The sequence below is a fragment of the Oncorhynchus gorbuscha genome, linkage group LG04, assembly GCF_021184085.1.
Source record: "Oncorhynchus gorbuscha isolate QuinsamMale2020 ecotype Even-year linkage group LG04, OgorEven_v1.0, whole genome shotgun sequence".
Lineage (NCBI taxonomy): Eukaryota > Metazoa > Chordata > Actinopteri > Salmoniformes > Salmonidae > Oncorhynchus > Oncorhynchus gorbuscha.
The window spans coordinates 70,784,766-70,804,840 of NC_060176.1; the positions used below are offsets into that span (position 1 = coordinate 70,784,766).

General features: G+C 42.8%; 1 protein-coding gene across 1 annotated transcript; it reads right to left on the bottom strand.

Annotated features, from left to right (window-relative positions):
• Positions 1-16,935: 16,935 nt before the first annotated feature.
• On the bottom strand, positions 16,936-19,260 carry LOC124033046. Its single transcript, XM_046344968.1, has 3 exons — positions 19,251-19,260; positions 18,632-19,014; positions 16,936-18,499 (listed from the first exon to the last, which is right to left on the bottom strand). The coding sequence occupies exons 1-3, from the start codon at positions 19,258-19,260 to the stop codon at positions 18,197-18,199; spliced, it is 696 nt and encodes a 231-aa protein (XP_046200924.1). The 3' UTR covers positions 16,936-18,196.
• Between the last annotated feature and the right edge of the window lie 815 nt (positions 19,261-20,075).

Consider the following 20,075-nt stretch of genomic DNA (forward strand, 5'->3'; position numbering starts at 1 on the left):
CACCATCCCCACTGTCAAACATGGTGGTGGCAGCATCATGGTTTGGGCCTGCTTTTCTTCAGCAGGGACAAGGAAGATGGTTAAAATTGATGGGAAGATGGATGGAGCCAAATACAGGACCATTCTGGAAGAAAACCTGATGGAGTCTGCAAAAGACCTGAGACTGGGACGGAGATTTGTCTTCCAACAAGACAATGATCCAGAACATAAAGCAAAATCTACAATGGAATGGTTCAAAAATAAACATATCCAGGTGTTAGAATGGCCATGTCCAGACCTGAATCCAATCGAGAATCTGTGGAAAGAACTGAAAACTGCTGTTCACAAATGCTCTCCATCCAACCTCACTGAGCTCAAGCTGTTTTGCAAGGAGGAATGGGAAAGAAATTCAGTCTCTCGATGTGCAAAACTGATAGAGACATACCCCAAGCGACTTACAGCTGTAATCGCAGCAAAAGGTGGCGCTACAAAGTATTAACTTAAGGGGGCTGAATAATTTTGCACTCCCAATTTTTCAGTTTTTGATTTGTTAAAAAAAGTTTGAAATATCCAATAAATGTCGTTCCACTTCATGATTGTGTCCCACTTGTTGTTGATTCTTCACAAAAAAATACAGTTTTACATCTTTATGTTTGAAGCCTGAAATGTGGCAAAAGGTCGCAAAGTTCAAGGGGGCCGAATACTTTCGCAAGGCACTGTACATGAGTATGATGGCTCACTGTTCATTGTTGGCATTTCCTGCCTAAGTTTTCCCACTTCGCCAAGTAAGTAATCATTAAAACAATTGCTAACATCAATTGCTTTTATGATGAATATGCCATCTGATTCAATGCAAGATGGAGTTAAATGAGTCTTTCTGCCCATAGTTTCATTTAAAGTACTCTGTTTTTTCCCACCATTCATCTTGGTTTCATAATACATTATCTTATTATTATTATTAATTTCTCAATTTTCAGTAAGTCAGCCAGTCAGATGTGCAGCCACATTTTTTAGCCACTCCTTTTTCCCCCATCTCTTTCAAGCATACAGTTTTTCAATTCGTCATCAATCCATGGAGCCTTAACAGTAAGTTTCTTAATAGGTGCATGTTTATCAGTAATTGGAAGAACTAATTTAATAAATGTGTCAAGTGCAGCGTCTGGATGCTCATTTTTAATCACATCAGACCAAAAAATATTTGTAACATCATCCACATAACAATCATAGCAAAACGTTTTGTATGATATCTATTACACTATTTTAGGTCAAGCTTTTGGAACTTTGGCTTTCCTGTATATAGCCAAAATATTGTGATCACTGCATCCAATGGGTACAGATACAGCTTTAGAACAAAGTTATACAGTATTAGTACAAATGTAATCCATACATGTGGGTGATCTTGTTCCTGTTGTGTTTGTAAACACCCTGGTAGGGTGATTATTAACCTGTACCAGGTTGCAGGCACTGATTAGAGAGACAACTTTGTCTTGAATAGACAGCTTGATGATAACAAGTCAATATTCAGGTCCCCAAGAAAGTTGACCTCTCTGTTTACATCACATACACTATCAAGCATTTCACACATATTATTTAGATACTGTGTGTTAGCACATGGTGCCCTATAGCAACACCCCAAAAGAAAAGGCTTAGATGTGCCAAGTGAACCTGCAACCACAGCAATTCAATAACACTTGACGTAAGATATGCTCTAAGCATTACAGGGATATGGCATCTGAATATATACAGCAATACCTCCCCCATAAGCATTCATGTCTACAGATGTTATATCATTGTATTTCTACTGTTGTATCATCAAATTCATTATCTAAGTGAGTGTCAGAAATGGCTACTCTATTAATGTTATCTGATGTTAGAAAGTTATTGATTTAATTAACAAGAATACATATATTAATATGGGCTATTTTCAGTCCTTTCCTGGGTAGTTCATATATTATGTTTATAGACATAATATGGAAAAGACCAAACAAAGCAAGATAATAAATAAAATAATTGACATTCAGCAGTCCATTAATCAGTTGGTGTGTGTAAGTGTAACGGATGTGAAACGGCTAGCTTAGTTAGCGGTGTGCGCTAAATAGCGTTTCAATCGGTTACGTCACTTGCTCTGAGACCTTGAAGTAGTAGTTCCCCTTGCTCTGCAAGGGCCGCGGCTTTTGTGGAGCGATGGGTAACGATGCTTCGTGGGTGACTGTTGTTGATGTGTGCAGAAGGTCCTTGGTTCGCGCCCGGGTATGGGCGAGGGGACGGTTTAAAATTATACTGTTACATTGATGCTGTTGACCGGGATTACTGGTTGCTGCGGAAAAAAGGAGGAAGGTCTAAAGGGAGGTGAGTGTAACGGATGTGAAACGGCTAGCTTAGTTAGCGGTGTGCGCTAAATAGCGTTTCAATCGGTTACGTCACTTGATCTGAGACCTTGAAGTAGTAGTTCCCCTTGCTCTGCAAGGGCCGTGGCTTTTGTGGAGCGATGGGTAACGATGCTTCGTGGGTGACTGTTGTTGATGTGTGCAGAAGGTCCCTGGTTCGCGCCCGGGTATGGGCGAGGGGACGGTTTAAAATTATACTGTTACATAAGTATGTGTGTGTGTGCTGCAGGGTTGATTCTACACTACATGGCCTGGCTCGCAGTCACCATTCCAATTCATCCCAAAGGTGTTCGGTGGGGTTGAGGTCAGGGCTCTGTGCAGACCAACCAACTTCTTCCACACCGATCTCGACAAACCATTTCTGTATAAACCTCCCTTTGTACATGCTGATACAGGAAATGGCCTTCAGTAAACTTTTGCCACAAAGTTGGAAGTACAGAATTGTCTAGAATGTCACTATATGCTGCAATATTAAAATGTCCCTTCACTGGTACTAAGGGGCCTAGCATGAACCATGAAAAACAGCCTCAGACCATTATTCCTCCTTGCATGTAGAGTTCTCCTGGCATCTGACAAGCCCACAATGGTCCGTTGGACTGCCAGATGGTAAAGCATGATTTATCACTCCAGAGAACGTGTTTCCACTACTTCAGAGTCCAATGGCGATGAGCTTTACACCACTTCAGCCGACGCATGGCATTGAGCATGGGGATCTTAGGCTTGTGTGCGGCTGCTCGACAAGGAAACCCATTTATTGAAGCTTCTGGTGAACAGTTCTTGTGCTGACGTTGCTTCCAGAGGCAGTTTGAAATGCGGTAGCAACCAAGGACCAGTGGTGTAAAGTACTTGAGTAAAAATACTTTGAAGTACTACTTACCCCAAAAAAACAAGTTCTGTACTTTACTATTTATATTTTTGACAACTTTTACTTCACCACATTCCTAAAAAGGATAATGTATTTTTTACTCCATACATTTTCCCTGACAACCAAAAGTACACCCAAAAGTTACATTTTGAATGTCAAATTCACACTCTTAAAGAGCAAATCTTTGGACATCCCTACTGCATCTGATCTGGCAGACTCACTACACAAATGCTTCATTTGTAAATTATGTCTGAGTTTGAGTGTGCCCATTGCTATCAGTAAATTTTTAAAAATTAAAACAAAAAATCGTGCCGTCTGGTTTGCTTAATGTAAGGAATTTGAAATTATTTATACTTTTACTTTTGATACTTAAGTATATTTAAAACCAAACACGTATACTCAAGTAGTATTTTTCTGGGTAACTTTCACTTTTACTTCAGTCATTATCTATTTCTTTATCTTTACTTTTCCTCAAGTATGACAATCGGGTACTTTTTCCACCACTGCCAAGGACAGATGATTTTTACACGGTACGTGCCTCATCACTCGGCGGTCCTGTTCTGTGAGCTTGTGTGGCCTACCACTTTGCGGCTGAGCCATTGTAACTCCTAGACATTTTCCCTTCACAATAACAGAGCTTACAATTGACCAGGGCAGCTCTAGCAGGGCAGAAACTTTACGAATTGACTTGCTGGAAAGGTGGAATCCTATGCCGATGCCACATTGAAAGTCACTGAGCTCTTCAGTAAGGCCATTCTACCGGCAATGTTTGAGATTGCATTGGATGTGTGCTCGATTGTATACACCTGTCAGCAGCGGTTGTGGCTGAAATAGCCCAATTCACTAATTTGAAGGGGTGTCCACATACGTTTGTATATGTACACAGTGCATGCTAAAAGTTTTCAGAAACCTTCAATTTCTCCATTTTGTTAAGTTACAGACTTATTCTAAAATGTATTCAATGTTTCCCCCCCTCATCAATCTACACACACTACCACATAATAACAAAGCAAATCATGTTTTTATACATTTTTACAAATGTATTAAAAAATACAAAATAAAATATTCTATTTACATAATATTCAGACCCTTTACTAAGTTCTTTGTTGAAGCACGAGTCTTCTTGGGTATGACGATACAAGCTTGGCACACCTGTATTTGGGGAGTTTCTCCCATCTCTGCAGATCCTCTCAAGCTCTTAAAGTATTTCTTACTGGCATGGTATGTAACTGATCTTTTCAAGTGTGCTTTATATTCAGTCCAAGTCACAGTGGCTTTTCCTTTGGCAAAAGGTTAAAAAAATGAGAGACTGGATCTGCTGTGTATCGATATTCTAGTTTTGTCCCTTTAGGGCACCTGTAACCCCTCCCCCTTGCTTACCTATGTTGAAATGCTTGGAATGTTCTTCCAGTGAAACGTATTAAACAATGCCCACGTTAATTTCTACTCCCGTCCTGTTCTTATATTAGTTGTATAAGTAATACAGTGTGCTATACACCAAAACTGGCGACGAGAAAGAAACGTTCTCACGTTTGTACTCATTAAAGAATAGATAGAATAGATAGACAGACTTGGCTGGACGAGTTCTGTGTTCTTCCTAACTGTCTCTTCAACTCCACATTATGTGTGGAGCAGCTATCATTACGTCATTTCCGGTCACAACTTGCAGGCTTGTTTTCGAGTTGCTGTGCGTTTTGTTGCCAACCTATTTTGCTACCTGACAACTTTACGGTTTTCACTTTTTATTTACCGTTTATATATTTATTTATTTTTCCTCAACTTTTTCACCCCGGACGCTTTATCTGGACACGATTCGTCAGGACCTCCAACAGCCGAAGCTAAGCAGTAACATTAACATGATGTCTTCTAATTGTAGTCGTTGTACTCGCCTTACGGCGAGGATAGCTGTGCTACAAGCCCAGCTTCAGACGCAATCGTTAGGCAAGGGTAATTTCAGTGTAGGAAAGGATGAAACCACATCTGTGCCACCAGTAAGTACAGATAGTAGTATAAATCCCCTGGCACAGTCCCCGCAGCCGGACAACTTTCTCATGGTTTCTGGAAGGAATCAAATCAAATTTTATTTGTCACATACACATGGTTAGCAGATGTTAATGCGAGTGTAGGGAAATGCTTGTGCTTCTAGTTCCGACAATGCAGTGATAACCAACAAGTAATCTAACTAACAATTCCAAAACTACTGTCTTATACACAGTGTAAGGGGATAAAGAATATGTACATAAGGATATATGAATGAGTGATGGTACAGAGCAGCATACAGTAGATGGTATCGAGTACAGTATATACATATGAGATGAGTATGTAGACAAAGTAAACAAAGTGGCATAGTTAAAGTGGCTAGTGATACATGTATTACATAAGGATGCAGTCGATGATGTAGAGTACAGTATATACGTATGCATATGAGATGAATAATGTAGGGTAAGTAACATTATATAAGGTAGCATTATTTACTGTTACTATCCCCAATTACTGTTTAATTGGGGATAGGGCTGTTTACTGCCCCCGCTGGAGTAATTGCGTGCCCATAGTAAACGTATTTTTTTTTGTCAAAAGTTGCTAATATATGCAAATAAAATATTATATATTATTGAATAGAAAACACTCTAAAGCTTCTAAAACCGTTTAAATGATGTCTGTATGTAAAGCAGAACTCTCAGGGCAGTCATTCTCCCAAACTCTCTCTTGTCATCAGAAAAGTTGGCCCAACTTTGACATCATCGCCCCCACCCTTCCCAAGCACCTACAGGTCTGGGAACAGTCTCTCTGTCTTCAGCGCAATCTCAGCTTTCAATGGGGATTCTCATTGTGAGAATCGTGTGCTCACGAGAGTTTTGGCAGGCCGAAACCTTTCGGTCATGCAAAAAAAACATGTCACTCTCATGCGCACTCTGCTCCGGTCCTGTCTTTTTTCAAAGATCGATTATCCAATGCATGTGTTTCTGTTCGTCCTCAATATTGCTGTACACCTTTATAACATGTTAAAGCTTGATTATGAAGTTAGTTTGACAAGTTTAGTCGACATATAATATGTAAGTTCGACGCTTTGGTGCGCATCCACTTGACTTTTGGCTACATTTCAACCGAAATGTGTCGTGTTTGAGAACCGAAAGACTGCAAAACTAAATGCTATTTTTGGTAAGTATATTTCCTTCCAGGTCTTCTGATGGAAGAACAGCAAAGGTAAGGGAATATTTATGTGGTAAATTTGGGTTTCTGTGGACTCCAAGATAGAGGAGCCATAATGCTACTTTTTGAGCGCCGACTCATAGTATAGCCTAGTGAACGAAACCTGTAAAGTTAAAAATAAATGTAACACAGCGATTGCATTCAGAAGAAGTGTATCTAACTATATATATGTAGAACATGCATATTTAGTGAAAGTTTATGATGTGTATTCCTTGTTAGCTGACGTTATCTGCCGGAGCTATCGTCATTTCTCAGGACATTTGAGTAGCATTTTTTGAACGATGCATCATTGTAAACAGAGATTTATGGATATATATAGCATATTATTGAAAAAAACATAAATGTACTGTGTAACATGTTATATTACTGTCATCTGATGAAGATTTCAAAAGGTTAGTGCATTATTTTTATTTTAATCCTGCGTTTGTTGATTGCATATTTTTTTCAACTTGGCTATGCAAATTAGCTGTGTCTTCGGTGGTGGTTTGACATAAATATGTGCTATGTTTTCGCCATAAAACATTTTAGAAATCTGACTTGCTGGGTAGATAAACAAGGTGTTTATCTTTCATTTGAGCCATTGGACTTGTTAATGTGTGGAGGTTAAATATTTTTAGGAATATTTTTGCGTTCCATGCGCCACCTTCCAGCTGAACGTGGGGGGGGGGGGGTGTTCCAAAATTGGAACCCTAGTCCCCTTCTGGTTAAAGCGGCTAGTGATATATTTACATAATTTCCCATCAATTCCCATTATTAAAGTGGCTGGAGTTGGGTCAGTGTCAATGACAGTGTGTTGGCAGCAGCCACTCAATGTTAGTGGTGGCTGTTTAACAGTCTGATGGCCTTGAGATAGAAGCTTTTTTTCAGTCTCTCGGTCCCAGCTTTGATGCACCTGTACTGACCTCGCCTTCTGGATGATAGTGGGGTGAACAGGCAGTGGTTCGGGTGGTTGATGTCCTTGATGATCTTTATGGCCTTCCTGTAACATCGGGTGGTGTAGGTGTCCTGGAGGGCAGGTAGTTTGCCCCCGGTGATGCGTTGTGCAGACCTCACTACCCTCTGGAGAGCCTTACGGTTGACGGCGGAGCAGTTGCCGTACCAGGCGGTGATACAGCCCGCCAGGATGCTCTCGATTGTGCATCTGTAGAAGTTTGTGAGTGCTTTTGGTGACAAGCCGAATTTCTTCAGCCTCCTGAGGTTGAAGAGGCGCTGCTGCGCCTTCTTCACGACGCTGTCAGTGTGAGTGGACCAATTCAATGCTGTAGGAAAGCTCAACCGGTGTCGCTCATTCAGCCGACAGAAACTTTCAACCAGTTTTCCCCATTAAGCAGCGGGTCGGAGTCAGAGGCCGAGTCTTCTCTGGTCTCTACTCCTCCCGTTACTGGGTCTGAGACGCCGAAGCTTCCCACCATTAGCTCTGACAAATTGAAAACTCTAGTCATTGGCGACTCCATTACCCACAGTATTAGACTTAAAATGAATCATCCAGCGATCATACACTGTTTACCAGGGGGCAGGGCTACCCACGTTAAGGCTAATCTGAAGATGGTGCTGGCTAAAGCTAAAACTGCGAGTGTAGAGAGTATAGAGATATTGTTATCCACGTCGGCACCAACGATGTTAGGATGAAACAGTCAGAGATCACCAAGCGCAACATAGCTTCTGCGTGCATATCAGCTAGAAAGATGTGTCGGCATCGAGTAATTGTCTCTGGCCCCCTCCCAGTTAGGGGGAGTGATGAGCTCTACAGCAGAGTCTCACAACTCAATCGCTGGTTGAAAACTGTTTTCTGCCCCTCCCAAAAGATAGAATTTGTAGATAATTGGCCCTCTTTCTGGGACTCACCCACAAACAGGACCAAGCCTGACCTGCTGAGGAGTGACGGACTCCATCCTAGCTGGAGGGGTGCTCTCATCTTATCAACCAACATAGACAGGGCTCTAACTCCTCTAGCTCCACAATGAAATAGGGTGCAGGCCAGGCAGCAGGCTGTTTGCCAGCCTGCCAGCATAGTGGAGTCAGCCACTAGCACAGTCAGTGTAGTCAGCTCAGCTATCACCATTGAGACCGTGTCTGTGCCTCGACCTAGGTTGGGCAAAACTAAACATGGCGGTGTTCGCCTTAGCAATCTCACTAGGATAAAGACCACCTCCATTCCAGTCATTACTGAAAGAGATCATGATACCTCACATCTCAAAATAGGGATACTTAATGTTAGATCCCTTACTTCAAAGGCAATTATAGTCAATGAACTAATCACTGATCATAATCTTGATGTGATTGGCCTGACTGAAACATGGCTTAAGCCTGATGAATTTACTGTTTTAAATGAGGCTTCACCTCCTGGCTACACTAGTGACCATATCCCCCGTGCATCCCGCAAAGGCGGAGGTGTTGCTAACATTTACGATAGTAAATTCAATTTACAAAAAAAAAATGACGTTTTCGTCTTTTGAGCTTCTAGTCATGAAATCTATGCAGCCTACTCAATCACTTTTTATAACTACTGTTTACAGGCCTCCTGGGCCATATACAGCGTTTCTCACTGAGTTCCCTGAATTCCTATCGGACCTTGTAGTCATAGCAGATAATATTCTAATCTTTGGTGACTTTAATATTCACATGGAAAAGTCCACAGACCCACTCCAAAAGGCTTTCGGAGCCATCATCAACTCAGTGGGTTTTGTCCAACATGTCTCTGGACCCACTCACTGTCACAGTCATACGCTGGACCTAGTTTTGTCCCATGGAATAAATGTTGTGGATCTTAATGTTTTTCCTCATAATCCTGGACTATCGGACCACCATTTTATTACGTTTGCAATTGCAACAAATAATCTGCTCAGACCACAACCAAGGACCATCAAAAGTCGTGCTATAAATTCACAGACAACACAAAGATTCCTTGATGCCCTTCCAGACTCCCTCTGCCTACCCAAGGACGCCAGAGGACACAAATCAGTTAACCACCTAACTGAGGATCTCAATTTAATCTTGCGCAATACCCTAGATGCAGTTGCACCCCTAAAAACTAAAAACATTTCTCATAAGAAACTAGCTCCCTGGTACACAGAAAATACCCGAGCTCTGAAGCAAGCTTCCAGAAAATTGGAACGGAAATGGCGCCACACCAAACTGGAAGTCTTCCGACTAGCTTGGAAAGACGGTACCGTGCAGTACCGAAGAGCCCTTACTGCTGCTCGATCATCGTATTTTTCTAACTTAATTGAGGAAAATAAGAACAATCCGAAATTCCTTTTTGATACTGTCGCAAAGCTAACTAAGTTACAGTTAGAATTTGGGCAATCAATGAGTGACACTCTACGTGATACGTTAGTGTGTGGCATGCGCAGCGAGGCAATTCAGAAATAACTTAACATTGAAGAGAGCAATAGAAGTGTGCACGTCAATGGAAATGGCACAACAGCTAAGTGCATAAGGGGTCTACGGAGTTAAAGAAACAAGGCAGGTGTTAGGAAGCCATGCTATCGCTGTAGGAAACCAGGTCACCAAGCAGAGGAGTGTTGGTGCAGAGACAGACTGCAGAAGTTGTGGAAAAACATTGAACGTGCATGTAAAAACAAAAAGAGACAATGAAACAAAAGTACTGAACTAAGGAAAAGTTAGTGCAGGGAGTACAAAAAGAAAGTGCATAAAATGGAGCACACAGAGGATGAACAACGTGATACCCTGTCTGAAGGGGAAGAATCTTTGCATGTTTTGTCCATTTCAGACAATGGACATGGATACTGGGTGACACCGCTTCTGGATGGAAACACAGTACGGATGCAGGTGGACACTGGAGCAGCCATATCTTTGCTGTCTGAGGAGAACTTGGCAGTATGAAGAACATAACAGTTAAATTGACCGTGAAACCAGACAGCAAGCCAAAATGCTTCAAAGCTAGACCTGTCCCATACGCCATAAAACCCAAAAGTTGAAATTTAGCTAAACACACTAGTGGAGAGTGGAGTATTGGATCCAGTGAATGTTAGTGAATGGGCTACACCTGTTGATCCAGTCATAAAAAAAGATGGCTCACTCAGACTCTGTGGTGATTTCAAGTCACAATTAACCCAGTCTTGACTCCTGAAAAATATCCACTACCCCTTATTGACGACCTCTTTTCTGTTTTAGCTGGAGGACAAAAATTCAGTAAGATAGGCCTGACGTAAGTCTATCTACAGATGCATGTGGACCAAGAGTCACAAGAACTGTTGACCATAGTGACTCACAAAGGACTGTACAGGTACCGGATGCTTCCTTTTGGAATCACCTCAACGCCGGCCATGTTTCAGTGAGCTATGGACCAGATACTGAGTGGGCTCACTGGGGTCCAATGTTACCTCGATGATCTACTCATCACCGGCAAAGACGAGCAGGAACACCTGAGAAACCTGAACGCTACACTACAGAGATTGGAGAAGTACGGTCTGATGGTCCGGAAGAACAAATGCAAGTTTTTCCGGCCCTCTTGAGTACCTGGGCCACGTCATCGACAGTTCGGGGCTCCACAAGGCAAGAGAGACTGGGTTTTTAAAGGGGATGTGATTGGGTAAGGGAAAAGGAGCAGGTGTGTGTGTCTTCAGTGGCGACTGATTACTGGCACCTGTGACTAGGCAGAAGGAGAGAAAACAAATACACACAGGATACCTGTATCCGTAACACCCTGCAAGAGAAAGACAACCCCCTGACAGGTTGACTATTTAGTTGACATTGGGGCAGAATACACCCCAGGGTTAAGTCTGGGAACTGAGGCAGTCTACCCTCTTTCCCTAGTTTAAAAAAGGTTATTCTGAAAAGGTAATTTATTTACATTAAAATAATTTATGTTAAAAATAAAACAATAGGCAAAACAGCAAATATTTACTTTTTCCTTATGTCATCAAAGGTAAAGGGGAGGAATATGTTGTGTGTTGATATTCTAGTTTTGTCCCTTTAGGGCACCTGTAACCTACCCTTGCTTACCTATTAAACAATGCCCATGTTAATTTCTCCTTATAGTTGTATAAGTAATAGTGTGCTATACAACAGGATTTCTTTGAGACCTCCAGAGTGATTTGCCCATTCAGATGATCTCCAGTGGTGATTATATGTTGTTGCATTGATCACATTGTAATAAATGGAGATGCTGTTGGGTTTCATGATCTGATCCAATTACTATCTGTTCAAGGTTTGTCGTGTAGACACACATATTCAAATGTATCTCATCTGTCCATTGTGTCCAGATGTCCTGGTACCTCCATGTATGCAGATTATTTGACAGATAATCTTTCAAAATAATATTGATTTATTCATATTAAGACAATTGTTGCCATAAGTAAATTGTGCTACTTAATGATTTAATAAACCAGTATAATGACTTGAATGGCTTGACCATCCAGATCTGTTTACACTTGATTGATATCCAGATACAATGCTTCCCGTTGGAGGTGTTCACAATCTGATCACAACGTCTTTTCATAATCTGCACCTGTGTAAAAAATGTGGGCACAGTCAGAATGTGGACAGGATCTGGACAAAGGGCGCATGTTACACAGTTACGATCTTAATTTGACCTATATTGTCACAGCAAAATAATCCAGCATCAACAGGATTTGAAAGTTCAAAAAGTAGTCAAGTAGGCTACAGGAAAAGTGCAATGCTGTTATTATGACCGGGTTTTAAGTGAATTTATGTAAATCACAAAGCTCATCTGCATTTCCTGTGGAAACTTTTTCTGCAGCAAAAGAGATCAAATTAAGATCCTGGACAATTCCACAGTGATGCTGAGAAGAGAAAAAATAATAATTGCAAAGTTAAACAAACCATACAACTCTATGCACAAGGACTACTTTGAACAATTTCCACTGAACAGGTTACAAAAACACATTTGCAGTGCAGATGGGAAGTTTGTTAACAGAATGACGACACGAAACAGCAAAAACCGTCATTCAGTTAACAAATGTTGCATCTGCATTGTTCAAGTAAATGTGTTTTAGGTTTAAAACAGGGCTTAGGTGTGTATATGTGAATTTACTATTTCAAACTGTTAAGTGCCATCAGACAATCCTAAACTCTACCTATGGTATGATTGGGTCCAATCATTCCTCATTGTCTAATATTATGAACTTGAGTGTCCCGTCCGTTGAAAGATGGATTGGACCAAGGTGCAGCGTTGTAGACGAACATTTTACTTTTATTTAAATAACACAGAAATAACAACAAAATATAAAAAACGAACGTAAAGCTACATGCAGTGCAGAAAACAACACAAACAAGATCCCACAACTAAAGGTGGAAAAAAGGCTGCCTAAGTATGATCCCCAATCAGATAAAACGATAGATTGGGAACTATACCCAGCCAACAAAGAAATAGAAAAACTAGAATGCCCACCCAAATCACCCCCTGACCTAACCAAATAGAGAAATAAAAAGACTAAAGGTCAGAGCGTGACAGTGAGAATGTCATACCTTACCATTGCCTCTTCCCTTCTTCAATATATTGTTCTCAACTTTGAAGTATTTCTCGCTGGCCTAGTATACAACTGTTGTATATTGTCCATAATGTTCAGTCCAGTAGCCTTTCATTTTGCCAAAAAAAGTGAGACTGGATCTTAGTTTCTTTTAAGACATCCACAGTGATTCGCCCAGTCAGACGATCCCCACTGGTAAAGATGTTCTGTGCATTGATTGCATCATAATCAATAGAGAAGCTGTTGATAGTCATTCTCTCTTGAGAAAACTAGTTTGGTCCTGATCAACACAACGAAAACTCCCACTCAGGTAACACTTGACAAAGAGACTGTCACGATCGTTGGACGCATACTCGGACCAACGTGATCTGAGATCCACATCTTTTATTTGAAATAAGTGAACCACAAAGACTAAACAAACCGTGCCGACAATCAAGTGCTAACATGCAACTACACATAAACAATATCCCACAAAACACAGCTAGAAAAAGGCTACCTAAATGTGATGCCCAATTAGAGACAACGATTACCAGCTGCCTCTAATTGGAATCATACAAATCACCAACATAGAAATAATAACCTAGAACCCCACATCTCAAAATTAAACTAGAATAACCCCCAGTCACGCCCTGACCTACTACACCATAGAGAAACAATAGCTCTCTATGGTCAGGGGGTGACCGAGATTCCATCAACCTGAATGGTTGACACAAGGTGCAGCAAGGTATTTAACTCTATATGTGCAGGAAACTGGTTTTGCAACATGCCAAAACTGTATGCAGGATAATGCTCAACTTGAATTATAGCATGTGGCATGAATCTTAAACCTTGTTCAAACTGCAAGCCTTAATGGAATACCGACTATCTACAACTATGGTTTGAAATGTGACTTGAAATATCCAATTCTATATGCTTTTTGGCTGTTCAGAGAGCAGGAAAAATAACAGATTCCAATTGGATATGCAAAAAAAAAAGGCTTTGGATCACTTCAAACTGCCCACGTGTGAGGGACTTGGTAACGGGCACGTTCCTCTGCCCAGGCGTTGCTGACGCATACCAAATCGTACAACGACTGGATAGATATTTTACATATCAGCTAACCACATCATATGTTATAGCAATCTGTGAGTCGATGACACAGTCGACCGATAAACTCTCTCAGTAGATAGTGTGGTCTACAGTTTATCATGATATACTCTACCTCAGGCGAGCAAAACCTCAAGACTTCCTTAGATATCGTGCACCAGCTGTTATTTATAAATATACATAGTCTGCCCACCTTGTCTTACCAGACGGTGCTGTTCTATCCAGCCGAAACAGCGTATAACCAGCCAGTTGTATGTTGATAATGTCATCGTTAAGCCACAATAAGATATTACAGTTTTTTATGTCCCGTTGGTAGTTTAATATACCTCGTAAGTTGTCAATTTTATTTTCCAATGATTGCATGTTAGCTAGTAGAACGGAAGGCTGTGGGGATTTATTAGATCGCCTATGAATTCTCAGAAGGCAGCCCGACCTCCATCCTCTTTTTCTTTGTCTTCTCTTCACGCAAATGGTGGGGATTTCATAGGAATCAAGCCACTTCCGTATTGAGCACATCACCGGTAAATCCTGTTTTGCTTGTAAACTGGAATTAAGAGTATGGAGTTATGGTCAGATTTGCCAAATGGAGGGCGAGAGAGTTTTGTAAGTGTCTCTGTGTGTAGAGTAGAGGTGATCTAGAGTTTTTTTCACCTTAGTTGCAAGAGACATGCTGGTACAAATGCCTTGTGCGCCTTCCAAAATCAGAGTAAACCTGTTTAAATCTGACATCAGCAGTTGCTTCTTTGGTAAAACTCACAAATTAAATTCATATTGCATCCAAGTAATGCTCATGTAACAATGTTGCTTCTATCTCTCTGCTTGGCAGATCCTGGCTGACTGGCGGATCCTGGCCGACTGGCGGATCCTGGCCGACTGGCAGATCCTGGCTGACTGGCAGTTCTGGCAGATCCCGGCTGACTGGCAGATCTGGAAGAGTCTGGCTGACTGGCAGATCTGGAAGAGTCTGGCTGACTGGCAGATCTGGAAGAGCCTGGTTAACTGGCAGATCTGGAAGATTCTGGCTGACTGGCAGATCTGGAAGAATCTGGCTGACTGGCAGATCTGGAAGATCTGGCTGCTCCATGCTGACTGGCGGCTCTGACTGCTCCACGCTGACTGGCCGCTCTGGCTGCTCCATATAGGCTGACAGCTCTGGCGGCTTCTTACAGACTAGCAGCTCTGGCGGCTCCGTGCAGACTGGCAGCTCCTTGCAGACTGGCAGCTCCTTTCAGACTGGCAGCTCCATGCAGACTGGCAGCTCCTTGCAGACTGACAGCTCCTTGCAGACTGACAGCTCCTTGCAGACTGACAGCTCTGGCTGCTTCATGCAGACTGACAGCTCTGGCTGCTTCATGCAGACTGACAGCTCTGACTGCTCCATGCAGACTGACAGCTCTGACTGCTCCATGCAGACTGACAGCTCTGGCTGCTCCATGCAGACTGACAGCTCTGGCTGCTCCATGCAGACTGACAGCTCTGACTGCTCCATGTAGACTGGCAGCTCTGGCTGCTCTATGCAGACTGACAGCTCTGGCTGCTCCATGTAGACTGGCAGCTCCTTGCAGACTGGCAGCTCCTTGCAGACTGACACCCCTGGCTGCTTCATGCAGACTGACAGCTCTGGCTGCTTCATGCAGACTGACAGCTCTGACTGCTCCATGCAGACTGACAGCTCTGACTGCTCCATGCAGGCTGGCAGCTCTGGCTGCTCCATGCAGGCTGGCATCACCTTGCAGACTGGCAGCTCCTTGCAGACTGGCAGCTCCTTGCAGACTGACAGCTCCTTGCAGACTGGCGGCTCCTTGCAGGCTGGCAGCTCCTTGCAGACTGACAGCTCTGGCTGCTTCATGCAGACTGACAGCTCTGGCTGCTCTATGCAGGCTGACAGCTCTGACTGCTCCATGCAGGCTGACAGCTCTGGCTGCGCTGAACAGACAGGAGACTCCGATAGCGCAGGAGAGGAGAAAGGCTCTGATAGCGCTGAACAGACGGGAGGCTCCGGCAGCGCAGGAGAGGCGAGGCGCACTGTAGGCCTGATGCGTGGTGCTGGCACTGGTGGTACTGGGCCGAGGACACGCACAGGAAGCCTGGTGCGGGGAGCTGCTACCGGAGGGCTGGGGTGTGGAGGTGGTACTGGATAGACCGGACCGTGCAGGCGCACTGGAGCTCTTGATGGGCTATGCACCTGCACTGGTGACACCGTGCGCACCACTGCATAACACGGTGCCTGCCCAGTCTCTCTAGCCCCCCCGGTAAGCACAGGGAGTTTGCGCCGATCTCCTACCTGGCATAGCCATACTCCCTGTGAGCCCCCCCCCCCCCAATACATTTTTGGGGCTGACTCTCGGGCTTCCATCCGCTCTGCCGTGCTAGCTCCTCATAAAGCCTCTCTGCTTTTGCTGCCTCCAGCTCGGCTTTGGGGCGACAATAATCTCCAGGCTGTTCCCAGGGTCCTTTCCCGTCTAGAATCTCCTCCCATGTCCATTTCTCCAAGTAGTGCAGCCTCTCCCACTGTAGTTACTGATGCTCCTGCTGTTGCTGCCTCTGTTGCCTCTCCTGCGGCTCCTGCCTGTTGACACGCTGCTTGGTCCGGTTGTGGTGGGTGATTCTGTAACGGTTTTCTAGGTGTGGTGAAGGAGAGTCGGACCAAAATGCAGCGTGTAGATTGCGATCCATGTTTAATGGAAAAAACACACGTAAACACGAATCAATACAAAACACTACAAAAACAATAAACGTAACGAAAACCAAAAACAGCCTATACTTGTGTCAACTAACACAGAACAAGGACATCAGGACACTAAGGACAATCACCCACAACACAACCAAAGAATATGGCTGCCTGAATATGGTTCCCAATCAGAGACAATGATAAACACCTGACTCTGATTGAGAACCACTCCAGACAGCCATAGACTCTGCTAGATCACCCCACTAGCTACAATCCCACTATATACCAAAACCCCAAGACAAAACACACCGCAATACAAAAACCCCATGCCACACCCTGGCCTGACCCGATACATAAAGATAAACACAAAATACTTCGACCAGGGCGTGACAGCACATGAGTCTTCAGTGGTTAATCCTAGCTTTTCTGTACTGTTTGGGGATACTGCTGATCATTGGACATGGTAATAAATTATATTTTATTTGAATAGTGCTTTTTATTATTTTCTAAGGCAACATGCACACATTTCAAATCAAGGCAGGTAAATTAGCAATAAGTATAGATGCTAAATAATAATGATAATATAATATGCCATTTAGCAAAAGCTGTCATCCAAAGCAACGTACAGTCATGCATGCATATACAAAAAAAGACCAATAAAAGTCAAGGAGGAAATGGTTAGACAATACAATACAATCAATTCTAATTCTTCTGAAATTCTTCACCCTTCATCTTCCTTTATCCAGGAGAATATCAATAGAATTTGCTTAATTCCTCACGTCATCTCCTCTGTCCTCTCTTCCCCTCTTTTTGAAAAAGGTCAAAGGTAATCGAGGCAAGGAGAGGAAACTTGAAAACAAATACGCTGGTATGAAATTAGACTTTTAATATATACGCTCACTGGCCAGTTTAAGTACACCAGACAGGCATCGAGGCATTCAGTTTCTGTTCGATCATTAGAATGGGCAAAACGAGTGACGTATGCGACTTTGAGCGTGGTATCAACATCGGTGTGCCGTATCCAATATCGAAGAAATGGCCACCCTCCTGGGCTTTTTCCACACGACAGTGTCTAGGGTTTACCAACAATGGTGCGACAAACAAAAAACATTCAGTCAGCTGCAGTCCTGTGGGTGAAAACAGCTCGTTGATGAGAGAGATCGAAGGAGAATGGCAAGAATCGTGCAAGCTAATAGATGGGCCACAAACAGACAAACAAATTAGCAACGGTTCAACGCCACAGCGTATTTAAACATTGTTGCTGATACGGTGCATCCATTCAGGCTGTTCTGAAGGCAAAGGGGGGGTCCGACCCGGTACTAGAGGGGTGTTTTATAGATAAAATGATAGGTAGCATATTGTATTTAAAGGTACATGTTTTTCTCTGACAAAACAACAACGGTTTCAAAGGGGGTGTGACGCATTTCAAACCTCTTCCATGTAGTACACTGGTAGGATACATCTCAATATCCTTGGCCAGAGAGGAGGCTATCAAGGAGAGGATGAAACTCCTCCGTTCCCTTATTAACTAATTGACCCTGTCCTATATATGGTGACCCCTTATCGGCCTCTGGGGCATGGAAGAGGAGGATGGAGGAGTTGAGTAGAGGACAGACTTTTGCGCCCAATTGAGAATCTCCATGCCTCTACAATTTTCTATAGAAATTTGATGAGGAAGCAAACATTTCGTAGGGGGGGGTGGTAGCTCAGATGCAGTTGGGACTTGTGACTCAAAACCAAAACTGGAGTAAGGTGGGGGTTCCTGTCCAAGAGTTTGAGTTGCAGTAAGAACAACGATAGGTAGCTTGATCTCAGGGTCTATGGCCAGTTTAACATCAAGAACGACCTGAATGGATAGAAACGCAACAAGTGTTACAAAAGGTTTGTTTGAATAATTGGAAACATAAAATATAGTTGTTAATTTGGTGTCTGGAGCTTTGCAGTTCAGATTCATCCTATCACATATGTAGGTAGCTACCTTCAATCGGTACTCTAATTTGAGTATAGGACAGTTGAAGATGGTGGCAGGGAGTTGTGGAGGGATGGTCAAAACTTGGGTCACCGTCTGCCGAGTGCCAGCAGGGACCTGATCGCCCTTCTCTTTCAAGATGTTGTGGGTGTGGACTTTCCTCTTCTTCTGGGCGTAGAAACACTGCTTTTCGTACAGGTAGTATTTTGGGGTCACTGGGCGAGTTGAGTTGTTGACAATAATTGCCCTGACTTTCACAGACTCTCCTGTAAAAATATATTTAAAACCTGAATGAGGATGGATGTGTATATGCTGGTTCAGGTCCAGTATGGATGCAGCGGAGTGGGAAGTGCTGCTGGATGGGTACGACACAGTTCCTCTCAAAAACGAAACTTATTTGGTTAGCAGAGATCCGACTTCAGTATTTTTCACCCCAGTTTATTTGAGACAGGTGGTAAAGTTTGTTTTATCCACAGGCCAATATGAATCATTGCAGTGCTGGTATCCCTGCCTCTCAGTGTGAATGCTCACAGAGATTTTTCCAGATGCAAAGAACATAACATCCTTATCCTTGGTCCCATGCTGAGGTTTCTGAAAAATGTGATACACAGCAGTCATATGAAGTTACCTGGATCCATGTCAGATTGGGGAGCAAGATTTCTTTAGTGACAAAAAATGAATGTGCTATAGAATGTGTTTCCTGTCTGACCTAAATAACTTGTTTGAATATGTATAGTGCTTTCGGAAAGTATTCAGACCCCTTTACTTTTTCCATTTTTTTGTTTACGTTACAGCCTTATTCTAACATTGCTGAAAAAAGTAATAGATTCAATCAATCTACAAACAATACCCCATAACGACAAAGTGAAAAAGTTTTTGAAATGTTTGCACATTTATTTTTAAAAACAAACACAAATACATTATTTACATAAGTATTCAGACCCTTTGCTATGAGACTCAAGATTGAGCTCAGGTGCATCCTGTTTCCATTGATCATCCTTGAGATGTTTCTACAACTTGATTGCAGTCCACCTGTGGTAAATTCAATTTATTGGACATAATCTGGAGAGGTACACACCTGACTATTTAACGTCCCACAGTTGACAGTGCATGGTCAGAGCAAAAACCAAGGTCAAAGAGAATTGTCGATAGAGCTCCGAGACAGGATTGTGTTAAGGCACAGATCTGGGAAAGGGTACCAAAACATTTATGCAGCATTGAAGGTCCCCAAGAACACAATGGCCTCCATCATTATTAAATGGAAGAAGTTTGGAACCCCTAAGACCCATCCTAGAGCTGGCCACCCGGCTTACTGAGCAATCGGGGGAGAAGAGCCTTGGTCAGGGAGGTGACCAAGAACCCGATGGTTACTCTGCCAGAGCTCTAGAGTTTCTCTGTGGAGATGGGAGAACTTCCAGAAGGAAAACAATCTCTGCATCTCTCCAGGCCTTTA